General features: G+C 33.8%; 1 protein-coding gene across 2 annotated transcripts; it reads right to left on the bottom strand.

The window, feature by feature from the left end:
* Positions 1-262: 262 nt before the first annotated feature.
* Positions 263-23,267, bottom strand: LOC130672654 (protein unc-79 homolog). 2 transcript variants are annotated; one of them, XM_057477310.1, is made up of 34 exons: positions 23,102-23,267; positions 22,889-23,008; positions 22,643-22,804; positions 21,558-21,728; positions 21,211-21,486; positions 20,897-21,129; positions 19,971-20,185; positions 17,227-17,609; positions 16,091-16,232; positions 15,573-16,030; positions 15,365-15,507; positions 15,076-15,297; positions 13,557-13,703; positions 13,112-13,241; positions 12,484-12,805; positions 12,077-12,416; positions 11,635-11,836; positions 10,573-10,767; positions 10,135-10,248; positions 9,579-9,727; positions 6,060-6,413; positions 5,660-5,801; positions 5,410-5,596; positions 5,018-5,300; positions 4,741-4,961; positions 3,497-4,666; positions 3,284-3,438; positions 2,876-3,222; positions 2,424-2,813; positions 2,181-2,356; positions 1,781-2,042; positions 799-939; positions 608-730; positions 263-524 (listed from the first exon to the last, which is right to left on the bottom strand). In XM_057477310.1, the coding sequence occupies exons 1-34, from the start codon at positions 23,121-23,123 to the stop codon at positions 333-335; spliced, it is 8,289 nt and encodes a 2,762-aa protein (XP_057333293.1). In that variant the 5' UTR covers positions 23,124-23,267; the 3' UTR covers positions 263-332. The 2 variants fall into 2 exon arrangements, with proteins under 2 accessions (XP_057333293.1, XP_057333294.1); XM_057477311.1 differs by having other exon boundaries at positions 10,177-10,248.
* Between the last annotated feature and the right edge of the window lie 34 nt (positions 23,268-23,301).

Genomic DNA, 23,301 nt, shown 5'->3' with positions numbered 1-23,301 from the left:
TTAGGCATTGAGGTGATAATTAGTCATGTGACCATGGCACTATGACTCTAGCTTTAGGTGGTTTCAGACGGCAACGAGACGGGGAAAAATGGGAACCGCAAGGCTGAGGGAGAAGATGACAATTCACATTGTCTCAAGATTTATTTTCGACTTTTCTCGAAATGCTACTAGGGATACTCGGATTTAATATATTTAAATTTTTCTTTTCAATGCTCAGCACGTACTTAATTTTATTTACGAAATAAAAGTAATAATGAGATAATTAAAACAGTATTAGATTTTTTTATTGACAATGAAAATTTACAGCTGATTAATAAACAATAAATTTTAAATTATATTGAATAAAATTGTGTGGTAACTGTCGAAGACTGGACTTCGATTTGTCCCATTCTAAATTGCAGCCGACGCAACCAACGTAATAATACGGCATTTGATTCACGTCTGCTGGATATATAATTGTCAGCCATCCGCGTCGGCGGAAAATTTCGACAATTTTGTAAGCGCATTTGTAAATGACCCGGCAACTATTTTTCAGAACGAATGAGTTTCATTTTATTTCCTTGTTTTTATTAAAGACCTACAATAATATTTATCTATTTTAAATTACCTGCACGTGATGTGAAAACAATATTTGGCTCCATAGTGGAAATAATTTACTCAATAGTACAGATTGACATTCTAGAAGTGCTTCTAGTAGACTTAAAAAGTGTAAATTAACCATTTCTGCCAGCTTAAATAATTGAAATTCCATTAATCATTATCATCAACTATGATTAAAAAATGATTAATAATACTCACGACTTTAGATGTCGATACCAATTGTAAAATATTCGGCGTGACTTTACCCCAAAACTCAAGTAATATATTCATAGTTACGTTATAACTTTCGATATTTGTTGCATTGGAACGGGATATTTCTTCTAAATAAATAGTCCATAGCTGAAATTAATAAAATTAATGGTAATTGTTTCGAAGTGGGGTCAACCACATTTTTGGCCATAAAAAATCGAAAAATCAATATTTTCGAATCGTTTTTTTTTTAAATTGTTCTATTTCACGGTGGATTTATGAAAAAAAATATGTCAATTTTAAAAAATGAAAATAAAAATATTTTTTATACAATTAAAAGTTCAAAAAAATGTTATATCACTAGTTTTTCATTGAAATTTAATTAATATTTATGTTTTCGAAGAATGCAGTAATTTTTTTCAAAAAGTACATAAAAAAATGAATACATTGAAAAAAAAAAATTTTTCCATATCTTATTATAAGAATTTTTTATTGATTTTTTAAAAATCTCAAAAAATTATAAATTTATAACAATAATAATTTAATATAAAAAAATTGTGAAATTAATATTTTTTTTTTTTTTTTTCAAATGGTTCTATTTGGAGGCGGACTTATAAAAGAATGAATAAAGTATTTAAAAAAAGTCTTAATATTTTATTTTAATAATTTTTCAAATTATTTTTCACAAATTCTGTGCGTGTGCGATTATGAAAATATACCCACACAAAAACGTGTAAAAATTAGCGCTATTTTTTTCACAAATTTTGTGTGTGTACGATTATAAAAATATACCATCTTTTCAATTATTATTATTTTTTTTTTTTTTCAAAGTGAATTCTCAAATCCGCCGTAAAATAGAACAATTTAAACAAAAACATTCGAAAATATTGATTTTTCGATTTTTTATGGCCAAAAATGTGGTTGACTCCACTTGTAAATAATTACCAAATTAATCACCAAGCTGAAAAAATTTTATTAATAAATCGCTTACTTGACACAAAATGAATGCATGGAACAGTGAGGACATGTGTAGGACCGATGCTTTTGATTGTTCGGGGAATCCCGAAAAAATAACTTGCACATGATCAGCGACGTGACATGATACTTCTTGAGGTATTGGCTGCGCAACAGGTCCCGGTGGTCCGTGTGTGTGCGAATGATTACCGGCATTCATTGCCGTATGGGTCAGTGCGCCCAGTAATATCCATGATAATAATCTAATATGACCTATACATTCAACATACTCACGTGCCCTATAACATTTAAATACATCTTACACATTAAAACTTATTATCAGTTAATCAATCAATTGATTAATTTAGAATTCAGGATGGCCGAGTAGTCCAAGACAGACTCGAAAGTTTTTTAATTAACCAAGTAATAATAGTTACCCTTGTGGTACCATGGATGGCGCACTATACAACCAAGGAAGATAACGTGCAATAGCTTTATTTTCCCTGTTATTGCCTCGGGTAATTTCTAAGGCTAAATATTGTGCAAAGCCACACTTTAATGTACCACCTAGCGTATCTTCATTCAAACCAGCTTGCAAACCCTTATTGTAACTCTGAAATCACCAATAACTGTTAATATTGTACATTACATTAATTTTGGAAACCTTTTTGCGAACATACTTTGATTTTACTCAACGAATGTACGTCAGCTAAAAAGTCAATGATGTCGGTCATTTGATTTCTTAATGTTTCCGTTGAATTGGTATTAAACATTTGGGATGAAACCTCGCCACTGATACTCTTCTCAATATTGACTGTGGTCGGTAGCGTACCACCTACGTCTTGTAAAACGAATTGTAACAACAGTAGAAAATTATTGTCCGGTATATTTGTTTTAAATTTCATTGCCTGGACTAACTCAAATACGATTGTACGTCCTAGGAAATGTTTGTCACGCTCTCTGAGATATCCACGGTGGCATAAGTAACACAAGTCTGTTAGATATGAATACTTGAGGTGACAATGCTGGATCGAATAGCTCAAGACTTTTGAAAATGGATCCAAGATACTCTAAAATAAAATATTTTGATTGAAAAATTGTTGGACTATTGAAAAAAATATTTAAAGCCAACCTTCGTTTGTTGGATGCCAGGCACTTTGAGGATAGATATCATGATACGTAACAAAGAAGTTGTGTCTTCAATAGACGAAAGCAATAATATCAATCGACGGAAAAATGACTCGAATTGTGCCAACAATCCACCCCAGGTTGTTGCGCCTGGTCCTAGGCCTGCTTCTAGGGGTAAACAATCTAAATAACACGCGATATTATGTAATATTGTCGGCAAATTATCAACTGGCAATGATTTTTTATTATTTAATGTTTCGAGTAATAGTTGAATCGGCGCTATCGGATTTAATTCATTGAAATCTACCAGTGCCTGAGTCACGCTCTTGAAAAACTGCTTCCTCGTATTTTCTAGAATAAAAAAAGTATTTTAATATAAATTTTAATATGTCGAGGGATATCAAATAAATACCGTTAATATGTGTTTGAAACATTTGGACAAATATTCCATTTGGTGCTAACTGGTGCAATACACATCTCAAAAATTGATGAGCAACACTGATAGCTCCACCTGGTAAGTGCATATTTGTTTCATTTTGCCATGAATACATGGCATTTAATGCAACTCTGTGAATATAATTATAAATTATAAATAAAATCTCGAGTAAAGATTGCGTTGACTTACTTGGTGACGATAGTGAGGATTTCTGGCAGCATTGGTGCAGCTAGTGCTGGTTCACGATGAATAAATGTCCCTAATGTGATAATACAAAGACCCAATTCTTCATCGGAATATTCTTCTTTAATTGTTCCACACTCTGAACAGCGATCGTAAATGCATTCGTCCCCAATTCTAAATGAACTCTGGCGTAGATTGAAATCGGCGTGACAAGCCTGCAAGGCAGCAGGATCCATACTCGTGGTTTGATTTGGAGTCCAAGAGTCCATTCGTCTTTGACCCATAGCATGATAATGATGATGATGATTGGAGCTGATGTAGCCGCGACGATTTCGATCGCGAGTGCGTGTGTAATCTTTGAATTTATGACGACGCTCGTGTTCGAATATATTAAAGTTGAAATTATCAGTTTCCACGGGAGGTGGTGATTCTAGAGCGACTTGTTTGATGAGGCGACGTGGACTGGCTGACCGGCTTGGCGGCATATTGTCGTTGATTGGAATTAAAGCTGCGCTGGACAGACATTCAGATGTAATACTGTCTTGTTTCTGGGGTGATGCACGTCCTGGATCTGTTGCAAGACTCAGTGGTAATTGATCGTCTTCAGGAACGCCCAGAGCTTGACGAACACGTTCAACCAAACCTGAAATACACTGTCCCTGGATACCACCAATCGGTAGCAGCCTTTCGGGCATAGGGAATTCTAATTGCGACATACTGCGAGGACTGGTCACATCACTGGACGCTCCAGTCTCACTGTCTTGATCAAATGACGAGCTGACTGTTAGCACATCCATTTTAGACAATGGAGACTCTGGGGATCCAAATGTGTCATCACGAATCAAACGATGTGCTGACCGTGCTATCGCTGAACGCATCCCGCTGTTGCCTATCGGCAGAAGTCGTTCTACGGTTGGCGTCACCAGCGCTGGACCTGACCACGGTTGATGGCCATTGTCAGTACTGGTTATTTGGGAAGATGATATAGAACTAACTGCCGGGGAACTTGAGTCGTCACTTGGTGCGAGTTGGTTCGGAGAAAGTGGTGATGTCAGGGAAAGTGGTGGTGTGTAATCAACATTCTTTTGACGACCTAGATGTTTGGCTACCGGTGATTCTGATGGTTCAGTTCGGATGCTTAGAGCCGGACTTTTATCTTTTGGAGATTGCTCGGGCCTTAAAATATACATTTCCATCAAAGAAATAGATGGAAATTCTCAAAACTAATGTTTTCTAGTCACTAAATTTACCGTGAGAAATTAGGCAACGTTGTAATAGCCAAAGCTGTTGTTGGAACCATTGCATTGGTAGTTTTATTTTCAAATTCTGTGAAACTCTTCTCCGTTGAACTGGAAGCTTTAGTTACTGAAATCTTAGACATCGCATCATGTTGTCGTGATAATAAACTATTAGCTACCATCATTTTAACGCCTTCTTGTACGCCCCATTTTTTTTGGCTGCTAGTACTAACCTAAACAACTCATAAGCAAGTTATAACTGTTGATTATATAATTAGTTAGGTGTTACCTGATGAGACTCATCTTCACTACCAAGAAACCATGTTGGACGACTTGGTTCAGCTTTTGGATGTTCAGGGATATCATGTGGCACTATGGAACGTGACAGAAACCCTCCGGGAATAGAAGTACGTGTCATCATCATCATCATCGAAGCACTGCGTCCCGCAAGAGCTGAACTGTCCTCCAGTTCTCCAAGGGATCCAGCACTGCTATCGTGCAAAGTAGTATCGGAATTTGGGCTTTCAGGTATTGCAGCTAATTCAGACTCGACGTCCTCCGCGATCGAATAGCTTCAGAATACGGATCGAACAGTAGCGAATTGTAACAAATAGTTACAACAAAGCACAAGCGAAAATAAAATAAACCAACGAAAAATAATCTAATGAATTTAAAAGTAACCTCGGGTGTTTGGTATAATGATCAGGCGCTGATTCTTCCCAATGAGTTTCCATTGCATGCGACGATACTCCACTGCGTTGATGAACTAACACCATTTGCGTACGCATTGGCGGACTTTCGTCGTCTCCTTCACCGACTACGCTGGTCATTAATTCGTGGTCTGCACCCAGGGAGGGCTGAGAAACGTCTGTAAAAAAATTATCATAAAAATATATAAAAAAAGGTACGGAAGGAGGGTTTTGGATGGTACCCCGTGATCTAGATGGTGGCCCTGCCATCACGACAGTCGCAGGAATCCGTTTGCATTGATGATGCTGTGAATCCAGAGTATTTAGGATTACTTTTATCAATGACTGTAGTTGTGTACACCATGGTTGTTGTCCATACTCATACTGTCAATCAATTGTAAAATAAGATTATTACAATACTTGAAACTAAATTGCTATAGAACCCAAGTATTTAGTATTTTAGTGTTCATATTTTCAATTAGTGTGAAAGTTGTCTTTAATATATTGTGAAGAAGACTTTGTCGGTAATTATAGGAATAGGAACTTTTAAATTGTATGCCAAGAAGAAAATCAATGAAATAGTATGCAATATAAAACTTTGATTAGTTTGGATTGTTATATCAACGTGAGTATTATTATTACCTTGTAAAGTATTACGAGGACAGACATGAGCCAGGAACGTCTGATGTTGGGCTCCAAGAACCAGAGACTGTAAGTAGGCGGCTGGTGATCAGTCAGCGGGAGCCTTTGGGGTGGACATGGGCAGTAGAGTAGTATTGAGAGTACTGGCGGTATCATTACCCAGCCCATTACGTGGTTTTGGTCCAGTAATTGGGAAAGGTTTGATATGAAGACATTGAATACTGAGGAGATTCTTAGCCGTTGGGGTTGGAGGTGAAATGTTCGCTCGGTTTGGTTGTAACCCAGGAGTAGATACAGGTGACGTAAAACTATTCCTTGAGTTTTTGATAGTGTTCTTTCATCCGTTGGATATGCCTGTAAGTATTATGTTATAAAATGCCCCATTATAATATTTATTTATTTATTTATTGTTATTTGGCCATGGAGTCTAGGCTCCTTGCGGCCATCACGGATACAAATTATTTAATACAAAAAGTATATAGTATAAATATATAATCATTAGGGTGGCCCAAAAAAACCGACTATTTTTTTTTTTTTCGAGTCTCTTATGAAAATTTGTTGGTTTAAGATGTTTTAAGAGGCCACTCCAAAAATCAGCTCGATTAAAATTTTTCAAGAGGTCGCTCACGAATTTTGAAAATATCAAAAATGATTGGAATTCGGATTTTTTGGTTCTAAATTTCTTTTTTCTCGTGGCAGCAATAGTTTATATTTATGAAATCATGACTACGCTGAAAATTTCAGCCCAAAATTAAAATATTTAAACGGCGCTCAAGAATTTTGAATATTAACTGATAATATGTAACTAATACTTTGAATTAGTTTTTGTATTTTTTTATAACTCAATTATTGTCGTTTCACTTAAATATAACTTTTGCATAACCGAAAATATACAGGACAGTCTTAAACAATAAAATTGGGTAAGTTTTGAATAAGCAAAAAAACCTAAAAATTGAATTAAAAAATAAAAAAGTATGTAAATAACTTATTATTTATATATCTCGGGTTGTATTTTTATTCATTATGATACAAATTGATGGTGAAAAAATTGAGAAGCTTTATTATTAATATTCAAAGGTCGCTCGAAAACATCCAAGAGACAGTACTCGAAAACATTAAAAATTCTTGAGCGCCGTTTAAATATTTGAATTTTTGGCTGAAATTTTCAGCGTAGTCATGATTTCATAAATATAAACTATAGCTGCCACGAGAAAGAAGGAATTTAGAAAAAAAAAATCCGAATTTCGATCATTTTTTATATTTTCAAAATTCGTGAGCGACCTCTTGAAAATTTTTTATCGAGCTGATTTTTGGAGAGGCTTCTTAAAACATTTTGAATCAACAAATTTTCATAAGAGACTCACAAAAAAAATAGTCGGTTTTTTTGGGCCACCCTAATAATCATATATAAAAACAAATATAAAAAGTAAATATAAACGTAAAAATACGAATGTAATCTACGTTTACAGTAATAATGCACTATCATCATCACAAAAATATCATTCATTATAATTTATCAATCAATCACTCTTTTAAATTTGACAGATAATAATTAAAGCATGATCTCCAAAATTCCTTAAAAATACATTCATTTGTACAGTCTATTGCCCTAGTAGCAATTTTGTCAAAGCCTTGTACCAGCCTGGATCAAGATACTTTAAAAAGGGTTTCGATCGAGAATTGTACAAGAATTGGTCCAGATTCTTGACCAAAATTATTGGTCAAGACTTGAGCCAGACTGTAGTCAGAATTTGTCAAGAATTTGACCAGAAATCTGGAGCTGTCTATTGCTAAACTTTGGGACTATCCTATATAGAGGTTCTCATTCTACATTAGTTTCATTTATAATACTGTAGTCGAGAAATGAGTTCTCTGTAGAAAATGAATCTAGTTTTTTTAAAAATGCGAGCGACAGCTTATTGAATTCGTCATTAAATTTGACAAGACATTTTTTTTTACAAATAAAAATAGCAATTTTTATAAGTCAAAATCAAATAGAAAAAACGAAAGACTCTGATTATTAGCAATAACTCAAAAATTAATAGAGGAAGCGTAAAATTAAAAAACGATTATTAAAGAAGAAGCAATTTTCTATTTGTCACAACTTTCGGAATTCTATTCCCATTTTTTATAATTTTAATTATTCATCTTAATCTATTCAAAAACTTCCGAAATTTTTTAAGTGCTAGAAAATTCTGAAAATCAATTTTTCTAGGCATTACTACAAACTCAATGCGTAATTTAAAAAAATAACATTTTTAAACTTGTTGACTCAACTATAAATGAGAACCACTGCAATACTATACTTTTTACATTCAAGTGGAAAGGAGGGAAATAGGTGCGCGCTCGTCGTCTTTTGCGTTTCTCGCGCAAGTCTATGTCAAAACTCTGGGTCAAGAATCTGGTCAAATTCTGGTCACAGACTGGCCCAAGTCTGCAGCCAGTCTGGATAAAGATTCTTGATCAAGTGTCTTGGTCGAGAATTGTACAATTCTTTACAAAGTGCTTCTTCAAGTATCTTGCCAAAGAATCTTGCCCAATTCCATTGCTACTAGGGTGGTAGTTTATTCCACGCCCTTATTGCGCTAACAATGAACGACTCATCATATTTAACACTATGACAATTAGGAAGTACTAATAAGTCTTGTCTATCATCGCCTCTCCGGAGTCTACGTTCAACTGTGAATAATTGACTATGGAAAAGAGGCATCTGACGCATTTTAATTGCCTTATAAATCGAGCAACAGTAAAAGAATTCACGTTTTATGGGACAGTAAAATAAAATTTTCATTTATAATTTAATTATATTCATGACATGTTAGGGTAAACAGGTCACTTGTAATTTTTACAGCTCTGAGTTTGAAAGAGACGCTAAGAATCCTAGCAAATTAATGAGATGGATCAGCCTAGTGGACGGCGAACGAGCTTCGTAACACGACGGTAGAGAGTTCGAGACCCGTTGCGGGAACAAATTTCAAATTTGTTTTTCAGATAGTAAGCACTATAAGTATGAAATAATACTGTCATAATAAGCTAATTCAAAAGTTAAATTATTTTTCTATGCTTCTTCAAACAGGAGCATGTTTACTCATGGCTGGCCAATATTTAGACATTATCATGCATGAGGTTAAAGCCGCTTTTTTTTCAGTATAATTAAAAAAAATGTACATGTTTTATGTGATAGTGCCGTCTGAAATTAAGTCGCTAGTGTCTTAAATCAAAAGAATGATATTCTTAGGACAAGAATATCAGGCTCTTGGTTTAAAGAATGAAATACGTGGGTCAAAATTGAATTTAAAAATTTTTCTATTTTTTATACAAGTGAACATTTTTACGAATTAAAAAAGCAGAATAACTCAAAACAAAAATTTAATTTCGAAGAAGAAAAAATTATTAACTCAAGTTAAATTTTTTTTCTGCGCAATTCCGCCGTCTATTGGCAATAAAATGGAATTTAAATAAAAACTATAATTTTCCGCTTATTATATTTGGATTTAAATCGTTGAAATAATTTCTCACCTGATCTTGTCGTGACAGAAATTGCATGAACAAAAATACCAATAAATGCATCGTTTCCTTATCCGCTTCTTCTAATTCAACAATTTTGCAGGTCAATCCGGGTAACGCGCTTGCATCATCAATCATATTTAGCGAATGCACGTGGCCATCTATAATTTAGTACAAATTTTCTATTAAATTGTTATAATAAATCATCAATCATTGATCATTAATCATTTGAATTACCTTTAACAAGAAAGAAAACAAAAAAAAAGAAGAAGAGAAACGAGACTACTGAAAAACATGCGCAAGGGGTCATGCAATGAAATGCATCAATATTTCATAAATTTAAATGTAATTAATGTTTTATAAATTTAAAAAATTACTGTTTATTGTTTCAACTTTTGTCTACTTACCGCTATTGATTTTTGTTTGTTTTTTAATGAATGTATTGAACGATAAAGGCACACTCATTATTGGGAAATAATTATAACTTGTGGTTCAAGAAAATATTTTTTTTTCTTTTTTTTTTTTAACAAACAATCAACTACGCAAGCAATTACATACACTACACTACCTGGTAAACTGTTATTAGTTTGAGATGATCCTAACAACTGACCCAATCCAAATCTGGAACTTTTCCGTTTCAATATCGGCGCTGAGTACTGACGGCTATAAATTTTTTCTTTTTCTATAAGAAATTTTAAAAAAATTTCTGACATTTATTTACTGTAAATTTTATTTCACTTTTAAACTTTAACTCTTTAGCTAATGACACATGAGTTTAAAAAAAAAATTTTACAACGAATTTTTCAACAAATATTTTTTTTTCGATATTTTCATTTATGTATTTACTTTTCATCATATTTCTATCCAAACTAAGAACTACTGCTTCAATAAAGAGAAATTTTTTTCAATTGAATAATCAGAGCCTGGGTAATGCGCAAAATTTCAATTATTTTAGGGATCTAATCAGCAAACTTGGAGTAAGTGTTTAAATAAATAAATAACTTACCTTGTTTAGTATCTTGACGGGGTATCATTGATGCTGGAGCAGACATCGTACGTTTATAAGGCCACTTAGTCCCAAAACTGGCGCTCAATGTTTTAACCGAAGACGTGCCGCTGCCATCAGACTGCGAAAGCGCTTCTTGCGCGCGGTTTAATTTTTTCATGAATGCGTCGCTAGTCATGTCTGTGTTTCTCAAATCTTTAAAATTTGAACTTTAAATTAATTTCATATAAAGACGTAGACAACTAAAATACTGGTGACCAGATTCGCGCAAGATTTTAGTACGATCATTATACACTGTAAAAAATCCGGAGTGAATCCGGATTGAAATTAAATCCGAATTCACTCCGGATTCACTCCGCCACTCGAAGTTCCGGAGTTTTAAAAAAAATCACTCCGCATGCAGAGTGAATTGGGAGTTTTTTTTAGCGGAGTGATCTCGGAGTGATGCGGATTTTATTTCACTCCGAATTCACTCCGGTCCGGAGTTTTAACATTTAAATTAATTTACATTAAATTGTTAAACAGCGTGTGTGTGCGAGTGCGAGTGTCTGTGGATGTGTGTGCGTGCGTGAGTGGACGTGCGAGTGTGCAAATGTGTGCGTGTGTGTGTTCGGGTGTGTGCGTTTATGCGAATGTGTTCGTGTGTGCTTTCGGGTGTGTGCGTGTGTCTGATCTGGTGTATGCGTTTGTGCGAATGTGTGCGAATATGTGCGTGTGTGTTCGGGTGTGTGCGAATTTGTGGGTGTGTGTGCGTATCGGTTGATCAATTATGTAATACGCGAATTTTTATTTCGATTTTACTTAGTGGAGTTATATTTTATTAACAATATTTTTAAAACTCCCCTCCGGAGTGAATTTCACTCCGGAGGGATTAAATTAATAAAAAATTATTCACTCCACGAAAACTCCTCTGCGGAGTGAATTTCACTCCGAGGGGAGTGAATAATTAAAAATTCATTCACTCCGCATTCACTCCGGATTTAATCCGCATTTACTCCGTGAATTTTTTACAGTGTACAGGATCATTGATTTGTCATATGATTGATTAACTTATTTAATTACCTCGAAAACAAGTCAAGTCGCCGACTTTTTCCAAACTTATTTGGGCTTCCAAAAATAAGGCATCGAATCGGTTCAAAAAAAATTCCCACGTCAAAATACGCCGGTCGCTCAAACTATTGTGTACTTGGTAAAGAGATTGCAGTACCATTGGACGATCGACAATGACTGAGTCGAATTGTGTTTCTAGACACATTATTAATGACTGGAATAATTAATTATGATTGGTTTTAAAATTTTATACCATGTAAAATATTGATAATTAAATTTCATGATTGAATTCATTTTTAGTATTTTTTAAGGCTTCTAACTACAATTAATTTTTTTTTTTATATTGACTGACTTTTGATCGAATTCTTAAGACTAAGGGGATTTTCGCGATATAAATTTAAAGCGCAAATGCCGAATTTTAATAGTTTTATTAACAAATTAATTAATTACTTACACGGACAGCGGCGTCATGGACAGTTCCAAGATTCAAAGTCGCCCGTTGCGCCACATAAACATTACCATCGTCCATGCTGCTAATTAAGTAACAGAAGGCATTAGCCAACGCGGCTTGCAGCGACAGGATACATTTTAGTGGCGTCGAGTCCATGAATCTCGCGATCAGCGTTACGCGTTCAACCGCAACGAATCTCACCCGCCAGTCCGAGTTATGAAACTCTTCTTGAACTAACCGCCAAAATGTATCAGTACCACAGGGCAAAGTAATGCAATGCAACAATAGCGGTACCGTAACTTGGGCAATATGCGAGTGTTCTGCATTCAATAATTCCCATAAACTAAAAAAAAATTTTTAGCAATAAAGGTCATGGGTAAAAGTTAATTACAATAAAAAATTAAAGTTACTTTTTAATTAATAAATTTTCTTGACACCAAATAAAAAATCCCTGATGATCTTTAACAGCCAAAGTGAATGCATCACCATGTAAACATAAAATATTCAAACATTGCAACATGTAATATAAAATATCTGGCTTATCAACAGTCATTATTTCTTTCAATAATTTGTGGATGTACTGCAGCTGCTCGGGCAGGTCCTCGAGGTTAAAACGAAATTTACCGACGGTTGTGTGCCAAAAGTCGTCAGCGTCATTCTCGGGGCTATTAATCAACGGTTCGTTGTTCTCACCAATTATATTCGGCTTGTCGATATTAACTGTTGCGGTCGCTAAATATGTAGAAATATAAAATTCTTAAGGTTTCTAGAGTAGAAATTTTTTTTCACTAAAATTTATGAGATAACTGATAAATTGCCGGGATGCCGAGTAAAATGAGTACCCACATCGATATATTTCGATCAACTTGAATTTCATCGATCAATTAATAAACAAATTTAAAAAAAAAATCGGGATTCGCGATATTTCTAAGCATATCGATGTGGGTACTCAAATGAAAAGAAATGACATCACGGATGAGATGAAACATTTTTTAAAGATTTTAATTAAACTGGAGAAGAAATAAATGATCAACTTACCAACATCGCTTTCGGATAGAGTGACGGCTCGCGCGACGGCAGACATAACTTTTTCAGCGGGAAGAATAGCCGCAAGATCCAGTTGCTCCGAAACAGTCTCTACAGTTGCTGTCATAATCTGTTCGAAGAACTATATTAAAACATCCAAAATAAAATAATAATAAAACAACACAATTATTTAAATACATACATGGTAAACACCCTACCGTCACTACGCTTAAATGTGTCCTGGCCTCGCAATTGTCTTTACAATTATTAAAAACAGTGATAGAAAAATAACAAGAAGAAAACATGGATTTAAACACTGGCACATTTAAGTAGCGGTACAATAAGCCAACAGCTTTTTTTTAGATTACAGATGAAAGACATTTAGAAAGGACTTATTAGAATGAGATTTCTTTTTTAATTAAAACATTAAATTATTGATGATTAATACAAGACTTACATGAGGCATGTGTACTAAAACACCACCAACGGAATGTAATTCTGGTACTGGCATATTTATCACGACATCTGGCTTTGAATCTGATTTTTTCGATGACTCAGGTGGACTTTTACGTCCATGGTCATCTGCAGATTCGTCAATATATATCTGTGAAATAAATAAATTCCATTGATAGCGTACGTGATTTACATATTATGCAGTATAGTAAAATCCCTAGTAGCAATTTTAGGAAAGTTCAATGTAAATTTGTATCTTTAGTCTTATAAAAGCTACATTTTTAGTCTTAGGGAGCCAAGATTTTTCCATTAGATGTCTAAAGTAATTCTCTTGTAGTATTCGACCGAGAAAATTAAGAAAGATGCGCGGGGTCAGGCTTGCTGCAGAATTACTCAAGACATATTTGCAAATTCTAAGAAAAAAAGACCCCCGGTGGCTTGCTTAAGGGGGTATTCTGGTTTAGAAATTCGAAAAAATCGATTTTTTTTTTTTGCATATTTTCATAGTATAACCCTTCAAGAAAATGTCCCTAAAAGGATTTTTCGAAATTCGAATTATTTTCGGAGTTACAGTTCATTTTGTGACGCGCCGACAAAACCGTTTCGCAGCCGGGTCGAGCTACTGAGACTTCCAAGGAAGCTGGAACTGCTAAATCATCTGAAAGAGCTTCACTAAACATGACATTTGAAGTCGAAGAAGGTACTTTGTACGGAGCAGGGATAGCTGATTAATAACAAGTGAGTATAAAACGTCAGTAAACGACTCCGACTGCGCGCGATTAGCCCTCAAACTTTAAACTCCTTTTTCTCGTAACTACTTTTCTGGAAACGGTGTGCATGATATCTTTAATTCTACTCAACCGATTCACTTGAAATTTCACACAGAGCTTCTTTATACATTATAGTATCGCACTACGAAGAGATTTAAAAAAAATTTTTTTTTTTTGTATTTTTAAAAAATTCCGAACGACAAAAAAAGAGGGAAAATACGAAACTTTTTTTTCAAACCACCGCCATTTTGTGAAAAAAAATTTTTTTTTTCAAAAACGTTTCGTAGTGCGATAACTACACCCTTCCTCATTACGAATTATTCAGGGATTCCCATTTCAGGTCATGGGAAGGATTTATATCCTGCACACCAGGACAAGTCATTTTTCCATCAGTCCCCACTGCGCCGACCTGCAGTTTTTTGAAATTTAATTTTTTTTCTTATATTATTAATGTTTTGTATTCTTAAAATATCAATAAAAAGCTTATAAAAAAATGGATGGTAAAAATAATTTTTGTTTTTTTTTTATCGCGTCCGAAAAAATACCTAAAATTCGGGCTTCTAAACCAGAATACCCCCTTAAGACATGTACAGATTTCCGTAGGTCTTTAAAAAGAATCTCCCGTAAGAAAAGTCTCTTACTGAAGGACTTTCGTCAAGTAACTTGCTTAAGACAATGCTACTAGAGTAGGATTAAGAAAGTGAGGTTGTATGGCTAAAGTAGCCTCCATGGGTGTGCATGAAACAAACTCACATCTGGTGGATTTGCCGGATTTTGCGGACACAAATAGATAACTAACTGAAGACACAGTTGGTGCCAAATGATCCTAGATTCACAATAAGTACATTCCTGATCAGTTTTACAAATATGACAGTCATTCCAATTAGCAGCGACGATACATTTCATCAGTTGGCAAGCGTCTCTACACACCCAAGTGTTTAATCCCGTGTGTTTATCAATATCCTGCAGCTGCATCTACAAATCGAATTTAAATCATTATACTTGTATCTTAAAAATTGTCCTCAAATCATAAATTGCTCACTTGTTTTAAAATTATGTCCAGCATCAGAATGCAGCAAGACAGGTTTAATTCAGCATTTGTCGTAAACTCCATGTGTCTTGGAGTAGGAATCATGTCATCGGACAAAGGAGATGACTGTCCTGAGTCATTTTCGACTACGGGACCTAGAAATTTTAATTTTACGAGGTCAGGACGAAAGTTTAAGAGCGATATCGTGGTGAGAACTTACAAATATTATTTGTTTCGGTATCTTCAGCGTTTCTTGAAAATTTGTAAGCTTTTTCGTCGAATTCTGCACTGTTTGTTTTGGCCATCACTGCGACGCCGTCACTGAACATCGCAAAGAGTTGGGTCAAGGGAATCGTTATCTCCAACATGGTCAATGTCTGCAGCCAATTGAGGGCTTGTTCTTGGACTTTCGCGGTGGTATTACAGAACCGCTTGGCGACAAAGTTGTACATCTTCTTGGCATTGAATCCCAGGGGACTCATTTCGGGATCTAAGATTTTGCAGAGAATTATCTTCAACTCGTGCAGCTCGTTCTCAGGGACATCGTTCACCATCGCTTCCATCCAGTGGGGCATCACGTAGTCCCAGACCTCGGGGGTGATAACTTCGTAGGGAACCAGGCAGAACAAACGGTTCAGGCCATCTTTCAGGTGAGATGTTCTTGATGCCAGTGTTTCCCTGGTAATCAGACATATAATTAACGAAAGAGTAATGATATGAAATAGACAGAATACATACCAATGGCCACCAACACGTACATAATCAGCCGGATGAGGTAGTAAACACGATATAAAAACAGTGTAGTGTGTTTTCATGATATCGGATAACCAGCCGCAAACGTATTCAGTTTTTAATTTCTCTAAAGTACTTTCTGCTTGCCCTTAATAAAGAAAAAGTCGCGGTTTTATATTAAATCATTTGTAAAGACTAGAAAATAAAGGCATGCATTGTGGCCTACGTCGATGCATAGAAGCACAAGTTTCACATATAAATCAGATAAAACGAAAAATTAAGCGTAAAGTTTAATTTGCCATCAAATTTTTTATCATTTGAATACCCACATCGATATATTTTTTATGAAATAAAAAATAACTATTTCATTACCGATAAAATTTATCAAATATCAACTTGATCTGAATATATCAATGTGGGTACTCATTCCACGCGAAATTTCATTAGCTACTCAAATATTAATTTGATTTTTTTTTCAAAACAAAATTTTACTCAAACAAATTATTTTCAGCCCACAATTATAAAAAAAAAAATTTTTAATTTAAGTAAAATACAAGACTACTTTAATATTTGAACTCTCCATAAAATTTTCTCTTATTTGAGTACCCACATCGAAATATTTAATTTAAAATAAAAAATTTATATTTTCTAAAATTAATCAAAAATCGAGTTTATAAAAATATATCGATGTGGGTACTCAATTTTTTGTAAAATTTTATCAGCTATCTAAGTATGTAATTCGTTGGTCAAAAATAAAAAATAATCCGTTCTAAAAATAAAAAATTCACAAAACCTAAATTCTATGCATCGAAAAGCTATTGAGCCAACTCGCAGACGCACTCCGTATTGACAAAAAAAGGTCAAATAAATTTAGTACACAAAACATTTATAAACCAACAAACATTTAGTGTAAGCACTTTAAAACAACAATAATAATAAACATATAAAAAAATTTAAACACATAAATAACACATATTTTTATCGAAGTGTGCCTACGATCGACGATCTACATCAACTACTTGTATAAATTAATTAGTAATAATGTTTACTATTATTATTATTATTATTATTATTAATTATAATTAAATTGTAGTTTTACTAAATTTCTACGTCAAAGTAGTGTATGCAAAGTTTTAAATTACCAACAGAAAAGATAAGGTGCATAAGACTTTTTTTAGTACCATCGAATGAGTACGCAGTGACATGAAACCAATGAAATAGCATTGACAATAAACGCCCGAGTATTTCGATAGGAGTATCTTCTTTTGGAGTGCAAAGTCCAACTAGGAGCCAAACCCCGTATCGGCCTAGTAGTTGACGTTCCTCTAAAGTCGAGGGATCAAATAAACCGGGACGTCCGGAACCTCCAAAGCCACCACCACCGCCACCACCGAAACCGACTCCACCGCCACCGCCTCCGCCCATTGAAACTCCTCCTGAGAATCCTATTCCTCCTTTATTAGTATTTATTTCCGTGTTGTCACGATTACTATCCATACTTAGCGGTTCTGCCTCCTTGAGCAAGCTATAAGAACATTTTTTATCTTACTTGCTATCTTTAGATACTTCTTTCAGGTTTAAATAATGCCTAGAATTTTTTTTTTAATTTTTGAAAATTTAAATTTTCGCGCGAAATTCTTTTTCCCGCGAAAATGTGAACTTCTAAAATATTAAAATTTTTTTTCAGGTGTAGACATTATTTAAGAAGAATTTAGCAAAAATTTTTTTATTTTAAGTAAAATTCTAGATGTGGAGAAAATTAGAGTGAAATTGGCGAGGGAGCAAAAATTAATTTTTTTTAAAACTTTAAAAAAGTAAATTCTATAATTTACTGTAGAAAATTCTTTATACCTAATTTTGCTCGCTGCCTTATTATATAGTTCAGCCTAACATGCATCTAAAATAGCTTCGAACTAAATATTCTAGTCCTAAATAAGATATAGTATAGATAAAATATCAATAAGTTTTTAGAAAATAGATTTAATGTCTAATAGTGTACCTAATAGATGTGCGCTATTTAAATAATTAGTCATGCATTTTTTTTTCTTTTGCTCAAAGAGATATAATAGAAAATAAAAGTGACAGAAGAGCGTTTATATAGAAGTATATAGATATTCCTAATATATATCTATATCATTGATTCCTTTTTATAATAAAGTGAATCAATTTTTAAATCTTACCAAAAATTACTAAAACCGAGCAGCTTTAAGAATAAGTTATTAAACCTGTTTTTTTTTTTTTTAAATGCACACCTCAGTTATACTTCCGCTCAGAAGCGTCTCGTTAACAGACGAATTCGAATCAAGGTAAAATTACGGCATATTTACCCTAAACGGGTCAAATTACCGTAAAGGGAAATCTGTCGTAATTTTACAGTTAATGACTAGATTTACTGTGAAATTCCAATAATTCATCATGAATTTTATCGCACTAGGGTGAAAATGAGGTTCATTTGTCTAAAATTTCCTGGCAGATTCAATTATCGGTAAATTACGGTTTTGTAAAAAGATTTACCGTAAAAATATAGTAAGTTTGATAAGTTACCCTAAAGTGGGCAATTTTACCGTAAATTGACAAATCTACTGTAATTATGATAGTTGATTGTATATTACAGTAAAGTTGTCGCAAATTGTGAAATACTGTAAATATGACGTAGGGGAGGGTGGGGCAGAGCGGCCCCCCTAAGCCAATTATTATTTTTTGTGGCTTTCAACCATAAGATCACTTTACTTTTGTCCTATTTCGAACAAATTTATGGACATTTTGCCAAAATTCTAAAAATTTTTTTTTTTTTTTTGTGGGGCAGAGCGGCCCCCCTTCAAAAAGTGATAAAAAAAATTTTTTTTTTCGTTTTTTTTTTTTTTAAATTGTTTTCATCATTAAGAATGTATTTCTTACTCTTGACAACTATTTTTAGTTTTATATTACTCGAAAAAAATTTTTTAAAGCGTAAAAAATCGTTCACTCTCGATTACCTTAATTACTAATTGTTATTTAATAAAAAAAAAATCAATTCTATAATTTTACTTTATTTCAAAAATTTATCAACTAAAAAAAAAAATTTAATTTTTATAAATTTTTAGTGACCAAATTTGCCTCTTACATAAAGAAACGGCCGAAAAATATGAAAAAATAATTTTTTCGGAAGTTTCGGCTGGTCCATTTTGCCCCAGGTGTTATGCGTAGGGCTAGAAATGTGGAATTATAATCATTTTTTTTTAATTTGACGATAAAAATATGAAAAAATCACTTTTTCAAAATTTTGATCTTGTCCATTTTGCCCCAAATGTCATGCGTAGGGGTAAAAATGCGCAAACATATCGGATTTATAGTAATTAGGCGAAAAAAAAAAATTTTTTTTTTAGTCAAAATTTCAGGGGGGCCGCTCTGCCCCACCCTCCCCTAAATTGAAACCACTAGGCTTACCTCGAATACGATATTATTCACGGAAGGAGTACGGTAAAAATTGACGGTTAATTGAATCAAATACGGTCAGTTTTAGTCCCTTTTACAGTATGACCCTAGTGAAAATCATAATTAAAAATCCTTGCGTTTACTTTTAATAAATAAATTTAATAGAAAACCGACAGTTTGACTACATTTTGATACTAACGCGCGGTATAAAATTGAACAAAGTGAAAAATAAATTGTTAACTATCAGAAATGCAGAATATTTTCACAATTTTCATATTAATGAGTTTGAGGTGTGCACTTTTTAAGCCTGCAATTTTTGTTTATATTAAATAATCCTATTTAATAAGCAACTTATATATAATAAATGTGTGTAGATTGTTTTGAAATGTGTTATTTAACTGTTATTATTATCATTATTATTGTATTGTTATATTTATTTAAATTAGTGAGAGTTGAATGACTTTTTATTTACCTGACTATTGACTGGACCAAGTAGGTTTGGGTCTGCGGATCCATTTGCGAAATATGCGGCAGTGCCATGTGATAAATATGATCACCGCCCCGGCGGTTATTATGCCGAATATTGTGACACTGTTGGCAATAACGGATCGGGTGATTGCCGTTGTAACTCGCACACTCAATGGAAAAACATACGCTTATAGCTGATTTATCTGTTGCTCGGCAATTCTAATGGATTATTATTAATTATTATTATTATTTACCGTAGCAAGTATTGTTATTTATTCTAGTTTAATTTGATTCGGACGAGAAGGGGGGGGGGGTCTGATTCAGGATGAGTTTTCAAATGGCTTTAAGTTATCAAGTACGTAATATTTTTTCACAATTCAAGACATAATCAGATAGGAATTTTTATGAACTACAAAAAAGAGCCTCAGAACTTTTTCTATAAAATGAACCAATAATGAGATATTTCGAAAAAACAACTTAAGGACAATTTTTGAAAATAGTAATCATTACTAATATTCAATCGCTATAATTAATAAACTATCCATAATTTTAATAAAGATCTCATACAAATTTTCTCTGAAATCAACCGAAAGTGAGATATTAAAAAAAAACTAATGGACTATACACGGAAAGATTGGAACCCGACTGGTTATTGTTCTGCACCCGACTCAGTAAGGTGCTGGAAAAAGATGCCGGATTGTGGTGCAGCACCACACTGATTACTGTGCGGGACCTGACTGAGTCGTGTGCGCACATTACTCAGTCAGGTCCCGCACAGTAATCAGTGTGGTGCTGCACCACAATCCGGCATCTTTTTCCAGCACCTTACTGAGTCGGGTGCAGAACAGTAACCAGTCGGGTTCCAATCTTTCCGTGTAGACTTTCCCGCGCAATAATAAATTACCAACCCAAAAATAATAAAAATCCCACCTTATTTTCGCAGACCATCGAAACTTGTTGCATGGGATGTAAAATATCATAAAACATTTGATTCGGATGCTCGCGATGGATTTCATTAGCGCACTCAATGCAGAGATAAAGTGGCGCCGGCAAATCAGCAGCAAATTTAATTGAAATTTTGTGGTCATAACAGACTTTTCCAGCTTCTGCATTGCCGGCATTTGGACACGAGTCTCTTTTGCAGACGAATGGCGCCAAGTCGTCTAGAAAAATATAAATTTTACTGTCCACGCTATCAATAATTAATTTCAATTAACCATCAAGTGATTAATTGATTAACTCACTGGCAAATTTCATCAGCACAGCGCGACGATCAAATAAATTCTGGTTAAAAGTTGGCCAGTAATAAAATAACAATTTAGCCGCTGATGCACGTGCTGGAGCAGTTCCATAAGCAACAACGCACAGTAAATCCTTAACGACGCATGATTTTAGTGACATTAAACACTCAAGTAATTGACAATGATGCGCTGGATTGCTTGAGTATTGAAATACCATCATTATTACTGCAGATACTGATTGACTTGCGTAATTTTCCGTTTCGTCTAATGTTTTTCTTGCTAATAAATTATATAATTAGTTATTTAGTTAGTTAACTAATTTGTTGATCAGCAAGATTTTTAATACTTACGAATAGTAAAAGGCAAAATATAAAAACACAAATGATTTACGATTTCCTGATGTAATTCAACTGGAAGAATTGATATTGAAGATGCTGTCAAATATGGCAAGTTGTCTAGTAAATCGTGCTCGAGGAAAGGCATCAAACAAGCTAGACATTGCAACAATGCTTGTCCAAATGCTGAAAATTAATTATTTATACACTATAAAAAATCGGAAGTGCATACGGATTCTATTTCAATCCACATTCACGCCGGTCATAAGTTTTAACACTTATTAGTACATTACGTAATGAGTAGACTAAGTCATTGTTCGTTATACTTAAGAATACTGTGTGAATAAATTTATTCAACGCATCTCTAGTTATCTTGATTTATTGAACCTCTAAATCCTAGTAGTCGTTTAGCGATACGGCACTAATTTGCGATTATTAGATATCAGAAATTTTTTACCATATCTGCACCGAAAGTTTAAATTCTTGCCCTGCGTAAAGGAAAAAAAGTCATTCTTCCCTTCAATGAGAAAAAAATGATAAAAATTAGCGCATGCTCTATTCTTCCCATAAACAGAGGCAAAAATTAAACTTTTCCGGTGCAAGTCTGGTGAAAAATCGTATACAAGCCATGGAAATACACGTGGGTTGGAATGTCCAATTTTCCTCCATTAGTGTGTAATACTATTACCGTAAAAATATTTTGTAAGAACTATAAATTAATGTGAAATATTAACAACTAATTAAAAATTGTTGAATATATTAGTGTATGTCTCACTCTACACTGTAATAGTGGAGTACTTGAAAGGGAGGTATTCAATAATGACTTCAAGAGTGTATCATTATAAGCTCATTATGCCACGCTGGTGGAAAATATAAAAATCTGCATTGCCTTCACCGGTCAATAAACAGTGACTTGAGTAATGAATGAAATTATATAAATATATAGTATTCGGAAAGTTTTGTTTACGTTATAAATGTTTCAGGCTGGCTTCGAACTGTCCAGAGCATGCAAGCAACCGAGCACGTCTAGTGTACATGAATTTCCGAAAATATTTAAATTAAAATTAGGAAATTTTTTTAAATTGAATTGATAAACAAACCAGCCAATCCAATGTGTACATATGAAACAACATCAAGTATCTGCGTCAACGCATTATATAATTGTTTATAATCCAAACTTGGATAAAGTGCCATTCGTTCGGGATCCAACTCCTGTGATTTTATCATCTCTAGCGGCGACTCGCGCACTTCTTTTAGCAAAGCTAATAAACAAAATCAAATCATTTTTATGTAAACTTCAAAAATTCAATTGAATCTTCAAATAATTTAAAAAAATCCCAACTTACTGAGCAATGCCTGAGAAAAATATTTGACAGTGTTGGCCATATCAAACCCAGAAGGAATCGGTTGGGTCCCGTGTAATAGACGTTGGTAATAATCATGTAGGCTTGTTAATTTCAATGTATCTATTTTTTTTTATAAAAACATGCGATTAAGTTAATAAATTGATTACGTAATTAATAAGTTAGTAAATAATTTTATTTATTCCAAAAACTTACAGGCTGCTGATCTGGTTCCCATTTTTATTTTTTTATTTTATATCAATAATAATTATTTATATTTATTTGTTAAAATACGATATATTTTGATTTATAGTATTTACTACAACATTTTGAGATGCTGGATATTTTTATTTGGTCCAGCATTCACGGAAACATTTTAGATACTGAGCTTACGCGCAAGCGTTTTGAAATTTATG

Source organism: Microplitis mediator, chromosome 8 (assembly GCF_029852145.1).
Source record: "Microplitis mediator isolate UGA2020A chromosome 8, iyMicMedi2.1, whole genome shotgun sequence".
Lineage (NCBI taxonomy): Eukaryota > Metazoa > Arthropoda > Insecta > Hymenoptera > Braconidae > Microplitis > Microplitis mediator.
This window is presented reverse-complemented; position numbering and strand designations above follow the sequence as displayed.

Excerpts from the sequence above, each read along its gene's own strand:
- LOC130672654 (XM_057477310.1), bottom strand. The coding sequence starts at position 23,123 with ATGGGAACCAGATCAGCAGCCT. Across the intron at positions 15,298-15,364 it reads TGGACATAATTTTAAAACAA|ATGCAGCTGCAGGATATTGA; the intron begins GTGAGCAATTTA and ends TTCGATTTGTAG. Across the intron at positions 525-607 it reads TGTTTTCACATCACGTGCAG|TTGCCGGGTCATTTACAAAT; the intron begins GTAATTTAAAAT and ends TCTGAAAAATAG.